The sequence below is a fragment of the Pollicipes pollicipes genome, unplaced genomic scaffold, assembly GCF_011947565.3.
Source record: "Pollicipes pollicipes isolate AB1234 unplaced genomic scaffold, Ppol_2.1 Scaffold_3087;HRSCAF=3621_pilon_pilon_pilon, whole genome shotgun sequence".
Taxonomy (NCBI): domain Eukaryota; kingdom Metazoa; phylum Arthropoda; class Thecostraca; order Pollicipedomorpha; family Pollicipedidae; genus Pollicipes; species Pollicipes pollicipes.
Genome location: NW_023596225.1, coordinates 29,473,544 through 29,487,938, shown reverse-complemented (window position 1 = coordinate 29,487,938; position 14,395 = coordinate 29,473,544). Strand labels below are relative to the sequence as shown.

Sequence of the window (14,395 nt, the reverse complement as noted above, 5' to 3'; positions counted from 1 at the left end):
GCTCCGACGTGTGCTTAGCGTCTTCGCATGAGTCGGTGGCGAAATAATAAAAATCTGCCGCAAAATCGGTCGGGCTCGGGTCCCTACGCCCATACAGTGTGATGCAAAATAAGATGCAAGTTGTTGTTTGGCATTGTGGAGCTATGACAGTGCCGGCGTCGGACGGCGGTTAGATGGGAGTCTGTCAGGGGGTGTCCGCTACCGGGGCAGGTCTCCAGAACAGCACGAGTCACCGAGGCCTCCAAAGCACGTGGCAGTGGCAGAGGCAGAGTAGCCGAAGGCAGCTGTTCAGTGGTGTCGGACGGGCCACAGCGGCGGCTATCTCCCTTCCATCATGACGCCGGGATGTGAGCATCATCCCCGAGATGGACATTATCATTATCAAGCGGACATTATCCAACGGACACTTGGACGTTCTGTCGGCCCCGTGGCGTCCGCCAGGCGCGCCCCGGGGCTCCGCCAGTATGCAGCAGACTGTCATCGCGTCGACACGTCACCTGCGGCGGACAGGCCTGGTGTGTGTTCGGAGGACTGCCCCCGTAACCCCCCGAACGCACGCCGGTGCACGCCAACACATGCCTCAGACCACGCCCTGGCCCTTCACCCGCGGCCCTCACGTCGTTCGTCTGGTCTCATGGCGCTGGATCTCGCATGTCCGGCGCCAAGGTCTGCATGCCGAGCTGAGCACCGCGCGCTGCCGGACCTGCCGCCCTGCAGCCGGGCCGCCAAACAGGTCAGCGCGTGACCCAGAGCGGCCGGAGCGGCCGGTCACGACCGCTAGGCTACAGACGGAGGGAGGCGGCCTTGCGACCGGTCGAACGGGATGGGCCCGGCTCGGGCCTGGCCGTGTGACGTCCGGGCGCCAGTGCAGGACCGCGGCGGACAGACGGGAGCGAGGGCGTGGCCTGAGTGACATCTGGCCTGCTGTGCGAACTCCACACCACACCGCAGGTTTAGTGTGCTGTTCATCAGTTCCTCGTTAAGCAAAACAGTCCAAATGTGTCCTTGCCCTTTAATTGCCGTCCGTCACTGAAATAAGACGTGCTATGCGCCACCATGCAAGGATATGAGTTGGATTCCTTCCCATTATTAAGAAATGTCTTGTCGCGGAGCTGCACCAATAACAGGCAAACTGCACCGATTGCCTGCCAAGATGTTATCACTGGGTTTCAGCTGCTAGCGATGGACAATGGAATTACACTTTTGAATCGCCTGGGCTTATCGGAAAACACATGCGAACACATGTGAGCACATGTATTGCCCAAAGTACCCGGAAAGAGCCGGCGTGCTGACTGCGCTGGGTCTGTTCCTGCCTCCAACGACGGTGGACGGACGGTTCTGGCGGGTCCCGTTGTGACCCGGCAGGTCGCGGGTCACGGCGTCCGACTGCGGCGCGCCTCCGGTGGCGCGATAGGACGCGCCGCGCCGCCCGACTCCGGTCCGGAGACCGCCGCGGGCGACCTATCGCCACCGCCATCTGGGCACGGTCCGGCGCGCGCCGTCATGGCTGACCGCGTCCTGCCGTGGCCAACGGCCCTGCCCCCCTCCCCGCCCTCCTCCTGCCCTTCCCGGGCGGCGCTGGCTTGTGACGCCCCTGGTCCTCTTGAGACAGCCCCCGTCCTGCCCCTTTATGCGTCCTGGTCACACCCCGCCGCTGCAGGGCAGGTGCGGGTAACGAGGCCTTCCGGCCGGCAGCCGGCACCTGTCGCCGACGGGCTGCGCTGCGACGCGGCGGAAAACACGCGCCCGGCGGTGCTGATGGGCCTCAGCCCTCATCTCAGCCAAAGACACATTGTCTTGTCGAAAGCCAAGTTTGAAACTTATAATTCGTGATCGCCGAAAAATGTCGTCAGCGACGGGGGTGTGATGAGCGAGATCATCAGAGGTGGCGCTCTCCCCTCACGCTCTCTTTGTTGCTGCGCCGGCAGGTCAGTAGTGGCGGTTCGTATATATGTTTAGTTCACTTTGTGATATCTACAGGCCAGGCCATCCAAGCCAGTCGCTTTTAACTAAAAGTAGAATGCGGAAAGGTGAAAACCGGTCGGCTGCTGTCTGGTTTACAGGCGTTGTGCGCCCACTTATTGCATGTCTACGTACTCACTGGGATCGTAGGCGAGCCCTTACAGCTTAGCATGCTCACCAATAACCGTAATGGGCTCTCTGCCTGAAGTACCCATTGTCAAATATTTGAACTCGTGTAGAGATATTCGCTTTCTGTCGCGCCTCGGGGATGCGCCTGGTGCGTCCCGCCACCGCTCGTGCTCGGGTATGCTGACATTCTCTGCGACAATGGGCAGTGGCGCCGAGGCATGCCCAGTAATAGTCTATCAGTCAGACGAGGCCGAAGCCCGGCTTCCGCGAAAGTATGCACATCATGTGCCGTGAAGCAAAAACCTAAGCCGTCGCCGACGTAAACAGCAATTCACTCCATTGCGAAGGAGATTTCCCGTCTGAATTCGGCACTGGGCGCCGATTCGACGATGGCGTCGGCGTTTCGCCAGGCCGTCATCGTTGGCAGCGAGCAGAAAATTGTGTGGCTGTGTGAACGGCCGCGACGCGCTGCGCCGCGTCGCCTCCGCGCGGTGACGCCATATGGTGGCGGCGGCACGCCGGGCAGAACCCTCCACTGTAATCTCAGCGTGAACTCTGTGCCCTCGCTGGGGCCCGCGGCCGATTGGGCGTTACAAAAGACAACCGGGGAGGGCCGGGTGGGTGGAGGGCCCGCGGACGGTGCTGGGTTTAGATGGCTCAATTGAGGCGGAGGGATGCTAGGCGCCTTCTCTGGGAGGCTGAAAGTATCAGCACTATATGCCAACAATGAAACCTAATGACCTGTGTCCTGCAATATGTTCCCGTTTCACTGATTGACGGAGGACAGCGCTCAGGAAAGCAGGCAAATACATGCATATTCATATTCCCAGCCATCTGCGCAGAGCAAATCCCCAACAGCCCCAAGCCCGCTGCGGGCCGCGTGAAGCGTGAATCCCGCCCGACAAGAGACGCGGACTCCGCCGGCGTGTCGGCGCGGTCGGCGCGGAGACGCCGCCGGACTCTGGCAGCAGGACGGGCGGGGCTGGCCGGAGCTGGTCGGTCCAATCGGGGCCAGACCATTGTCCGGCGGCGGACGCCGTCGCACCTGCCGCCTCTCGCCCGGCCGGCGGCGCTCCACATTGGCCGCGGCCTTGCGCGCGTCGACGCGTGTGAACGAACCTGGAGCCGTGTGTTATCGCTCGCCGGAGCCGATTGCTGCGGCATGACGGCGCGACGGCGCCGCCGGCTGCGGGGCCGCGGGCAGGGGTGATGGCTGGCTCGCTTGAGAGGATGCGCGGAGAGGAGGTGCGTTGTGCAAGGCTTCGAGGTCGTTGCGAAAGCTGCGTGACTTCGCGACGGGTTTTGTGCGATGCACCACGACCATCTGCGGTGGCAGCTTGGGTCCCGTGAGTTGTGAGTTGGCAGTGTTTGGCATTGAAAGTGTCAACACACAAACGATATGCACATTGAAGGGCGCCCGCTGTTTGTTGTGCCCCAAACAACACTTCACACCTGTATAGACAGGGAGCGTCGCGTTTACTTGGAAGGCCGGCTGAAATAATCATTAAAAGAAACAGACTGCTGGTCGGGTTGAAGTGAAATGTAAGAAACCATTTGTATGAAGAAAGCTGGAATAGCTGTTGCTGTGTCGTGCTGATGTCATGACCCAGAGGTTTCGTCCCAGACCGTAACATCGTTGAGTGTCTCTTGGTGTCTTGTCTGACCGTTCACCGAATCGAACGAATCGCCCCATTTCGGACCGAGCCGACCGACTGCGACCTAACTCCTGCCGGACCACCACCGAGGCCTCCGTCGAGCGGCCCTGACGCATGACGCCGTCCGCGCCGACCCAACGCGAACAAACGGCGTCCAGCGCGGACCCAGGCCCGGCAAGCCGCTCTGAGCAGGGCCGAGGTGACCCGGCTGCATGGCCGCGAGCCGGCCGGGGCCGGACCGGACCGGACCGGACCAGACATGCCGGGCCGAAGTGGTCTGATCCGGACGGAGCCGGACCTGACCGGACCGGACCAGACAGGCCGGACTGAAGTGGTCCGATCCGGACGGAGCCGGACCGGATCGGACCGGACCGGACCGGACCGGACCGGACATGCCGGACCAAAGTGGTCCGATCCGGACGGATCGCCCCCCCCCCCCGCCGCACATCCGGCCACCGTCGCATCTGTCGCGGCGTTGACGCCGCCAGGCGGCGGCGGCCTGCCTGCGGCTGCGTTTTTGCGCGGCGAGTCGGCGTGCCCGCCCGCAGGCCCGGTTCAGGCCGCGGCGGGCCGCGCGGCCGTCCCAGGCACGACCGGCGCCGCGCCACTGCCGCCGGCCGTGCTGGATTGGCATGCAGCGCGCACTCCGCTCGTCGGCGCGCTAACGGTGAGCAGACATGGTGCGGAGGGATTCGGCACGGCTGCCGAGGCCGGAGATGTCCTCCCGGTCCCAGAAAGCCGCGCGGAGGCGGGTGAAACCGGCGGGACTGGCGGGTTAGCGGGTCGATCATCTGGTGCAGCGGCCGGCCAGATCCGGTGTGACCACTCCCCGGTGGGCACGGCGCGCGCCAGAGATTGGGTCTGGTCAAGTGGCCACAGCAACTGCTCACTAGTCGTTGAGTGTATTGGTGCGTTGGCAGTGTTTTGTTGATAGTCAGCAAGAAAACTCAAGGGGAGACCAAACACAGGCCACGGGACATCTTTTACCTGACGTTTCCAACGACATGATGCGGATTTTGGTGTTGTGCTGCGGCTGGAGCTCGCACCTACCTAGTTACGCTGCTCGCAGTCACTGGTAAATTGTTCGATGCACTTCGAACCAGACGCTATTCTACACCTAGTCCTGAAAGCCGCATAACAGCCAGCGCAGAAGTTCACGGAACACCAGCTGTCCGGCTTCATCCCGCCGAGGGCTGCCGTCCCGGTGTCATCATTCGCACCGCTGCACCGCCTCCTCGCAGAAAGTGACCTTCCGCGGCGCCAGCGTCTTCTGCTTCAGCTCGGAGCACGTCTGGGCCAAGCCCTCCGCCCGCGCCTTGTTGTGCTCGATCTCGACCTCGGTGCGCCGCTTCTCGTCGAGATACTTCTCCATGGGCGAGCGGTACTCCGGCTGGCTCATGTCTGGCATGACGGAGACCTCCCTGACCTCGAGGCCTCCGCCGCCGGCCGGAGCACGCTCGTCGCTCTCCGCCTGTTCTTCGGAGGTGCACACCGGCTGCGGCGCCGGGTGCGCCTGGAAAAACTGATTCAGGTTGGCGATGGTGCCCTCCAGTCCGCACGGGTTGGCCTCCAGGAACGTCAGCACGAAGCGGTCTGCGTTGACGATCTTGAAACGGTGATTGTAGACTTGCAGCGTTGTGCCGATGCAGAAGTCTCGCAGCGTGAAATAGACGGGGTCCTCCTTTGTGCTCTCCGGCTTCTCCACCATCATGCGGTGCAGGAACTTGCCGCCAATGACGCCCGAGTTGCGCAGGACACGCTCGTAGATAGAGATGGTGTCGTCGGACGGGTAGTAGGAGATGATGAAGCGGCGCTCCCGGTGGTAAGGCTTCTGTGACTCCAGTTCCGCTTCGAAGCGCAGGATGATGCCATCGTTCTCGAGGTACTTCATGTAGTCCTTCTCCGGTGTCTTGAGCACTAGTGGCTCGGGGTTTGGAGGAGGTCGGGCCACCTTCTTTTCGAGGCCCTGGGCTCGGCGAGAAACATCGACGGGTGTGAAGTCGGTGATGCAGTAGTTTTCCCTGTAGTAGTTTTTGGTGAACTCGTCGCAGTCGTAAAGCAGGAAGCGCTTGTTGAAGATGCACACCGACCCGCCGACTTTTAGGTCGGTGTCGAGGAACCACTCCTTGACCTCCGTAGGGCTGACCTCGAGGTTAATGGATGGAAACGTCAGGGAGTGGTGCATCTTCTTGGGCACTTTCTGGCGTCGCAGCAGGCATGGGAACGGGTCCCGCCCGTCGTTTTTCTTATGCACCTCAAGGATCTCGATGGTGTCGTCCGCCAGGTAGTACAGCAGGATATACTTCCTCAGCTCCCCGTACAGCTCATCCCTGTCGTCACACACGACGTAGAACCTGAGCACCTTGCGGTCCATGTGCAAGAATTGCCGCAGCTTGTCCCACTGGGGTGGAGTCACGTACGTGTGGGGAAGCAACCTCATCTTCCGGTCATGAATGTACGGGTCATCCGGAGTAGACTCGTCCGCCGCGCGTAAGTCGATCCCCTCGCTTTCATACAGCTGGCGGGTGAACGGGTCGCAGTCGTAGATGTGGTAGTACAGGCCGTAGAAGCAGACGTCGTCCTGCACGTCGAAGTCCCGCCAGTGGTAGTACTCTCCGGCGTCGTTCTTGGGCACGCGGTGACGGCGAAGCAGTTTGCCTTGCGGAATTCCCGAGTTGTCGACGTTTGGCTCCATGATGCAGATGGTGTCGTCCTCGAGAAAATACAGGATGTGTACATACCGAATACGATACTTCTCCTCCTGAGAATTTGGCGTTTTTTGCTTAAAGTATGCCAAGAACTTCAAAACTTTTTTGTCGTATGCTACATACGATGGTACAAATCTGGTTTTTGGTCCACGTTTTGACTTTGGATCACCATAAGTAAGAATAGGATCATGGTCGGCTAGCTCGTCCAGCATTCCTTCCAGGCCTGGGGCCGAGTCGGCACAGCTAAGAGGGCCGCCATGCCCCACAAAGTTATAGCCATTTTTGAAGCCGCACAGTTGGCTCCTTCCAAATCGTATCTTTGTCGGGTCCTTTCCAGAAAACTGCAGCATTCTGAAACGTGATGGGACTTATGTTACCAGAAAACGGTGATGATGGTTTGGAAAGACGTACTATGCAAGTGATTTGTGGTAAAAATGGACGGATAAGTCATTATGAGCAGCGCCTTATAACTTGACGTGCACTTCGTTTGAAATCGTCTCGGAATCTGAAAAGTTTCCAAACGTTTTTCTTACTTCATGTGATTGTAAACATCTATTGAGATCTCGTGACACATTTTATCCCCCACTTTCAATTTCCTGCATACCGGGTTGCAATCGACTTATTGTCTCCCATTCCTCTGCGATAGAGTTCTGGTGAAATCGTGTTATGGAAAACACGAATGAAACATGGATGATGTAGATGAAATTAGATAGTAAATCATGCAGGTGTTTAAAGATTGATGTGTGACACGGCATGTGGAATGCCCGTGCCATCGCCAAAGCTTTCACCGCGAAGCAGTTCGAAATGTAAGCTATCCTTATCATTATGAGTTCGGAGTGCTTATAATCGACCTTCAAGATATTACACGGAAGATATTGGCTAAACGACGTTACCAAACAAGCTTTGGTTACGTTTTCAAAACTCGACATTGCATGCTGTACTCACAGTCACAAGTTATAACCAAAATTGCTTGAAACGTCAAGTTTTGACAATTAAGTCAATCTTTGCTTGATAGCGTTGTTTAACCATTACCCCTGGTATATCGAGCGGAGATTATTCCCAGCATAAAAACTCTTAACTCACGATGCTAAAAAACTAGCAGTTCAAACATTTCTTGCTTGTGTAAACTTTTCTTTTCAGAAAATGTAAGTCGAACACTGCACGGGTAGCTGGTAAAGCGCTGTTGTGGGGACTTGTTGCGTATGGTATATGCGGCGCGTACGTATTTGAAGTGTTATGTCAGGTGTATTGCCAATTTATCGGACATTATTGAACAATCATTGTTGGATCTACTGTCTACGTTGGAAATATGCACTCTCCGGTTTTATTTTCCAACCTCGCGGACAAATTGCGCTGGATGCAAAGGAAAAAAGTGGGGGATGCACATTCCTGTCCGCGTCGACGTACCTCCAGCGTGGCTGCTTCCCAGCAGCAGCCCGTGTGCAGCTTTCCCCGACTGTCGTACCGTAGCGGGCGGAGGTGCCGCCGGCTCTGGTCGGCCTCATGCCGAGCACCGAGCGCCCCTGCACCGGCTGGCACTGCCGTTTGGTCGATCGGTGCTTGCTGACAACAGGCACTGCACGTGTTGCCCTGGTGACCGTCCCGACAGCCGCACGCTCCCGCTGGCTAAGGCTGCGTGACCGGTTACAGCTGGGTCTGACCTCGGGTTCCGGTTCCGGCGCGTCGTCACCGTAGTGTGGCGGCCCGTCCGGACCGCCTCCGAGAACGGACCATACCGGCGATTTCGCTGCGCATCACCGTCCGTTTAAGCTCTAAATGACGGCTAGAGTGGCCGATAATTTGCTCAGAAGCGGACGCCGATGACGGATCTGGCCCGTCGGCCGGGACGGCAGCTCGGTTTCCCCTCGCGAGCGCGTCGCGCGGCCCAGATTTCGGCGCGCTCCCCAGCCATTGTTGGCGGCGGCTCGTCGATTGCGCCAGTGTTCGGTGCGCGCGCCGGCGGCGCCTCCGAAACTGCGGCGCCGTCGGCGACGGGCAACAAAGGAACAATGGTCCGCAACTGCCGCCGGTCGGCGGGCACCGGCGCTTAGAACGAGCACGCCCGTGCCAGGTCAGTCGTGTCTGACCCCCTGTGCCGGATCTCCCTCTTGTCGACTCCGTCTTACGGCGGTCCAGATGTTGGTCTGACCACTAACGTGGCAGACGTATGGGCGTGGTGGGGCCGGCCGTTGCACACTTGCTTTCATTCCATTCACCCATCGAAGCGCTGTCTTCAGGCTTGGTCTGACGTGATGTCCGCGTCTTCCGGGCACCTAGTTTTCGGTTACTGTCGTACGCACGCGAGCCCACAATGGGCCACGGGCTTTCACAGCTTTGCGTAGTAGTATAATCTTGAAGTGGGTGTTCACACCTGGGCTAAGTCGTCTGTGACCCTGACCCCAGCCAGTGCGGTAGCTTGCGGCAAAACCGTTACCGCTGCATCGGCTGCTGATGCGCTCGTACCCACCGGAGACTTGGACCCATTCGTCGCGCCCCTGTGCTGGCCAACTGTCTCACCTAGCACCGAGGGGCAAGGTGACGGCTTACTGACACAGAATTAAGCAACTGTGATAAAGTGCCGTCTCGCCGCAGCTCCGGCACTGCTTAATAACTGGCGGGTCGCGGCTCCGTCGACATAAAACTGACGCGCGCGCGGCATGTTCTACGCAACGGTGGCCAGCCTGGCGGCAATCTTCGAGGCAGACGTAACACTGCGCCTCCACTGGGGCCAATTAATACCGTCGTCTGTTATTCCCAACGCGGCGTGTAATCGCTTCCGTTGGACCATTATCGCGGTGATTAGACAGGTGCCGTTCTGGCTATCAGACTCGACTATTAAGGATTCCACTTAATTGTCCGGAGGCAAGCGGCATTTGTTCGTTTAGTCCTTAATCAGAGGGGGAGGGGCTCAACTAAAAGTCAGGCCTCATTAATCGGATCAAACGTGAAGCCCGTGATATTCCAAGAAAACAAGCGCCGAGTGGTGATCGGGTCGACCGAGATGAATACTGATCAAGGTCTGTCCGCGCCGTACGGCCACGCGCCTGCCGTGAACTGCAGAAGTCTGCCCACGCAGTACAGCCACGCACTTGCCATGTATTGCAAAAGTCTGCCCACGCCGTACGGCCACGCATCTGCCATGTACTGCTAAAGTGTTATGCTCTGTCAGTGTTATTTCGCGCTGAGCGAAAGCGGTGGCTGGACACGCACCTCCTCAGCTTCTCTCTGCGTCCCTTTTCCATGGCTCCCTCAGTCTTTACGTGCTTGCACAGACTTCACATCGGGTCGTCCATGCCAGACGTCCATGCCAAGCGTCCGTGTCAAACGCCTGTGTCAGCCGTCCGTGTCAAGTTCGTTGTCAACCGTCTGCCCCAACCGACTGCACCAGCCGTCTGTGTCAGACATTTGTGTCGGTCATCTGTGTCAGCTTATATGTCATCTGTCCGTATTCACCTTCGTCATGAGCCTTCCATGCCGACTGTGCATGTCAACACCCGTGTCAACTGTCAGTCATCCAGGTCAACCGCGTGCACCAACTGCCTGTGTCGGGCGGCCGCGTTCCTCGCGCGTTCCTGTTGACCGTCCCTCTCAGAGGCCGCAGCCGGTGCCCGCTGGTGGCGCTAGCCCATAACGCTGGTGCTCTGTCGGACAGGGCTCCGACCCCCGGGCTGCCACCTGCCGGGGGAAGCTGCAGTTCAAGCGCTCCAAGCTGAACCAGGACATCAACAAGCACCTGCTGCTGCGACAGGGCGCGGAGAACCTGCTCAGGTCTGTTGCGACGCCCAGCTGAGGCTGCCCGCGCGGTGTTGGCCAGGGACCGCGGTTCTCCCCGGGGGAGGGAACGGTGGAGCTGAAGCTGTCACACTGTCTGAGATCGCGCGGTGTAACGTTTAGCCAGGGGAGTGGACGCGCGCGGCAATGGTGGGGAGGAGGCGACGCCGTCCCCGGGCTGGGTGTTACGACATCTCTGTTAAAGACTTGGCTGACCTCAAGCTGTCTGTAAGCGCCTCCCAACAGTTGCCATTTGTCTGCTGTACCAATGTACGCACGCACGAGGTGCCGGGACGTGACCCCGTTGACCTCTGACACCGGCCTATGGCGCTGGCAGAGACTCAAAAGGCGCGTGGTGCCTTGTGCCGCCGCCCTTGGATTTCACCACCGGCCACCACCTGGTGCTGGCGTTTTGTTCATGTCTTGTAAATCTCCCTCTTGGGATGGTGTGATGTGTGCGGGGCTTGTATTACGGAACCCTCGCGGTGTTGTACCCTCAGTACACTTCAGTACACGCGCGTGCAGCAAGCCCGAAGTCCAAAGTTGTTCGTGCATCGAGCGAAGTACGAAGTATTTTCCTGTCTGTTCAGTAACGCGTAGACAACCTAACGCTGAGGTGGGCTCCACTGTCCACTGCCAGAGCTGCGGAGAACAAGAAGGTGCGACAAGCCGTGTCTTTGGAGCTGAGCTTTGTCAGTTCCAACCTTCAGTATCTGAAGGAGGAGCTATCGGACCTCAATAGCTCAGTGGAAATCTACCAGGGTGATAGGTAAGGCAGCGCGAGAGCGTTCTTATGCTTTATTATGTATGTCTTTATGGAGCGTATTTTCGAATAAATGGGCTTCGTGAGATATCATTAATGATACTTGTTTAATTGTTAGTAGCGCTGGCTTGCATCTGGTACAAGTTTTCTTCTTCGCTTGCATTTGAAATCTCTCTGTATATGAGCTAATCAGCTGTATACAATTCGATAGTGTGATCAATCATCTATTGTCTGACAGCTGAAGACCAGCATATTCAATTTTCAGGCTATGTGTCTTGATAGCACACACATTTACTGCAGCCTTTATCAGATCTCGCGGCTGCAAGGGTGCGTGAGCTGGATCAAAACACAATTAACCCCGTGTTCAGACTAACAAGGCGACGCTGATGCTGGAAGGGTCTAAAGCTAACGACGCATGAGCAAGCTTGTTATCGCCTTCAGGGGTCACGAACCAAACAGAATCAGGCACTGCGCTCCGCAAAAATATGTGGTTGCGTGTTCGCATGTGACGGTTACCCGCTCCAACCACCAACTGATTAAATGTACGCGTAGTTCTTGCAAGCCGAGCACGTAATTGCGGGACTGAAAACCCTGACAAGTAGACGGTGGTGAGTGCGAGCTTGGTCAAGACATAGATGATTCCAGGACAGAATGGACTTCGTCTGTTTCTTAAGCCGCACCCCTGCCCACCTTGCCTGTAGTGACATTCCGACCATGTCACCCAAGGTCAGCGGTCCAAGGGCATGGACCAAGAGCACGGACCAGAAGGCGTCAGCAATGCCCAACATCCGTTGAAGGTTCCCCGCAATATGAAATTCCCCGTTTTAGCTGCACTCCTCTCCTGTGCTTTACTACCATGGGATTTTAAATAAAGGAAGTCCCTCACATGTTGTGTACATATGACCGTGCTTTATTATCTTTCGCAGCGGAACACCGTACATTCCTATGATTCCCTTCGGGTTAAAGGAGACGAAGTACATCGACTTCGGAGACGCCTTCAAGGTACGGTTGTCCCTCTATCACCTGCTTCCATTGCTGTTTCCGGTTGGCTCTGCGGTCTCCTGACTGACATTTACGTCATCAGTTCCTGGCTTGACTCATTCGCGATCATCGTCCCGAAAAGGGAGCCGTTGAATCATCACAGCGCATTATAAGTTTGGACGGAAGTGTAGGTGGCATGCAGGGCATTCACCGCGCAATGCCTTGAAAATGGTGAGACCAACTCACTTTCGCACCAGCCGGCCCGAGCGAACAAGGCTCCTTCACCTACGTACCCGCGTGACCCGCAGGACTTTATCCTGGAGCACTACAGCGAGGACGCTCAGAAGTACGCCGGCGCCATCCAGGACTTCACCAACACACGCCAGGTGAGCGTCGGCCACCGGCGGCCGCCTTGGCGCTCCGCGGTTGGGACGGCAGACACCGGCTGCTGGGACAGCGGTCGACCACCGGCTCCGGCCGCAGCCTTATGGGGGCGAAACGGGCTGAGTCACGGACCGCCCGCGGCGCTCGCCAGCTGTCCGCCGCTCCAGTGTCTGTCACCGTGCGGAGGATGGGCCGGCTCGAGCGGCATCGGCCGGCCGCGGCGGGGCCGAGGGGGATGGGCCGGCTCGGAAGCGGCGGCGGCCGGCTGCGACGGAACCGCAGGGGACGGGCCGGCTCTAGCGGCAGTAACCGGCCGCGGCGGGACCGAGGGGGACTGGCCGGCTCGAGCGGCAGCGGTCGGCCGCGACGTGACCGAGGGGAACAGGCCGGGTGGAGCGGCAACGGCCGGTCGCGAAGGGACCGAGGGAGACGGCTAGACCCACCACCAACAGATACTGCTCCGCGTGTGGGGTCCCGCATCGCCATGATTCGAACATCGTGTGGGGAGAGCTACTGGTCAGCACCGCAGAAGATAATACACCTTCCCGGCGTTTCATAAATGGTCGCTGACACAAGGGGTTCAAGAGCATGTAAGGCATGCACTAAAAGCTATGTTAGTGCTTGTAGTGCATGTCTGCCTGCTTGTAATGCATGCCTGCTGCCAGGCATGCACTACAAGCTATTTCAGTGCTCGTAGTGCATGTCTGCCTGCTTGTAGTGCATGCCTACTACCAGGCATGCGCTACAAGCTATTTCAGTGCAAAGTCTTGCACGCAGATGGGCCGTTCGCAGGCTTGACCTCGTGTGGTGTCCCACGGAGGTCGCTCGGTCGAAGCCACTGTTGAAATGGCTGCCACTGCCGCTAGAGCTGTTGTTCAGCCGGTTCAGCCATTGTCTAGAGGTGTTACCTTTTAACGTCTGTTAGGCCTTTGCTCGTGGCGTTTGCCTCTGACCTCTCCTATGAGGAAGATTCGCGTAGCTGATCCATGTCTGTTATTAAAAAGTCAGGCATTGAAACACCTTTCCTGCATAGTATTTTTGTGGCCCATACGAACACAATCAGAAGTTTCTTAAGGCTGCGAGGGGAAATCTGGAGTAATACCTTGTCGGACTTTGTTTAAGCTCCTAACATTGAGCAGTAAGTCCGCAGTACCACTCTTGCTACGTATATGCTGCGATAAAACCGTGCCCAAACAGGTTCTGCTCGTACCTCCACCTCGGCGCGCGGCCGGGCCGGGTGGTCGGCGTGGTGGGTGACATCGGTGCTCCGCTGACAGGCGATGCGGACGCCAGAGCGGAACCAGACGGGACTGGCGCTGCTGTTCGAGTACTACAACCAGCTGTACTTCATCGAGCGCCGCTTCTTCCCTCCGGACCGCAGTCTTGGCATCCATTTCGAGTGGTGAGTGACCCGCACCGGCACCGATGGGGAGTGGTGTGTAACACACGCCGCCACCGATGGAGAACTCCGCACATCCCGGAGAGTGACTCGCGCTGGCACCTTTGGGGAACTCCGCACATCTTGGAGAGAGACCCACACCGCCACCCATGGGGAACTCCGCACATCTCGGAGAGTGACCCGCACTGGCACCGATGGGGAGTGAGGGAGACACGCTGCCACCCGCGGCAAGACATTTACATCCATCTGACCCCTATACCGTATGAACTGTGCGCCGTAAGTTATTCCTTCGATCTCCCTCGTCAACCATCAAGACAACCACAGATGTGACTGTCGACTGGTGTTGCATGTTCCCGGAGCGTCAACGTATATTTCCCGGGAAAGTACCACTGACCTTGTCGCAAAGTGATCGACATTTACCATATTTTTGCAGTGACGTCATTAAAATGACGAGCAACGTCCACGTGACAACAACATACGTGACGTCTGCATGCTCCTACGTGACGCGGACAGCGCACGCGCAGCACGCGCTCGTCAGTCGTGCTGGCCGCTGATCTGTCGTGCGCGCGCTTGTGTGACCCTCTCCAAGCTGTGCCACGCAGCTGCGCCGCCGGCCTCGGCGTGCTCTGCCGCCGTGTCCCGG

The 14,395-nt window shown here is 58.2% G+C and overlaps 2 protein-coding genes across 2 annotated transcripts in view; one reads left to right on the top strand and one right to left on the bottom strand.

Annotated features, from left to right (window-relative positions):
- LOC119089742 (rhophilin-2) overlaps positions 1-14,395 on the top strand; it is a 56,156-nt gene that overhangs the window by 34,298 nt on the left and 7,463 nt on the right. The window contains exons 2-6 of the mRNA XM_037212554.1: positions 10,107-10,222; positions 10,866-10,994; positions 11,915-11,990; positions 12,278-12,355; positions 13,631-13,755. Of these exons, the coding sequence (XP_037068449.1) occupies positions 10,107-10,222; positions 10,866-10,994; positions 11,915-11,990; positions 12,278-12,355; positions 13,631-13,755 (524 nt within the window). The remainder of the gene's footprint in view (positions 1-10,106; positions 10,223-10,865; positions 10,995-11,914; positions 11,991-12,277; positions 12,356-13,630; positions 13,756-14,395) is intronic.
- Positions 4,633-6,946, bottom strand: LOC119089743 (EF-hand domain-containing protein 1). Its single transcript, XM_037212555.1, has one exon. It carries the CDS (start codon positions 6,802-6,804, stop codon positions 4,957-4,959), a length of 1,848 nt encoding a protein of 615 aa, XP_037068450.1. The 5' UTR covers positions 6,805-6,946; the 3' UTR covers positions 4,633-4,956.

What these genes read in the sequence shown, in the direction of transcription:
- LOC119089743 (XM_037212555.1), bottom strand. Translation starts at nt 6,804, where the DNA reads ATGCTGCAGTTTTCTGGAAAGGACCCGACAAAGATACGATTTGGAAGG.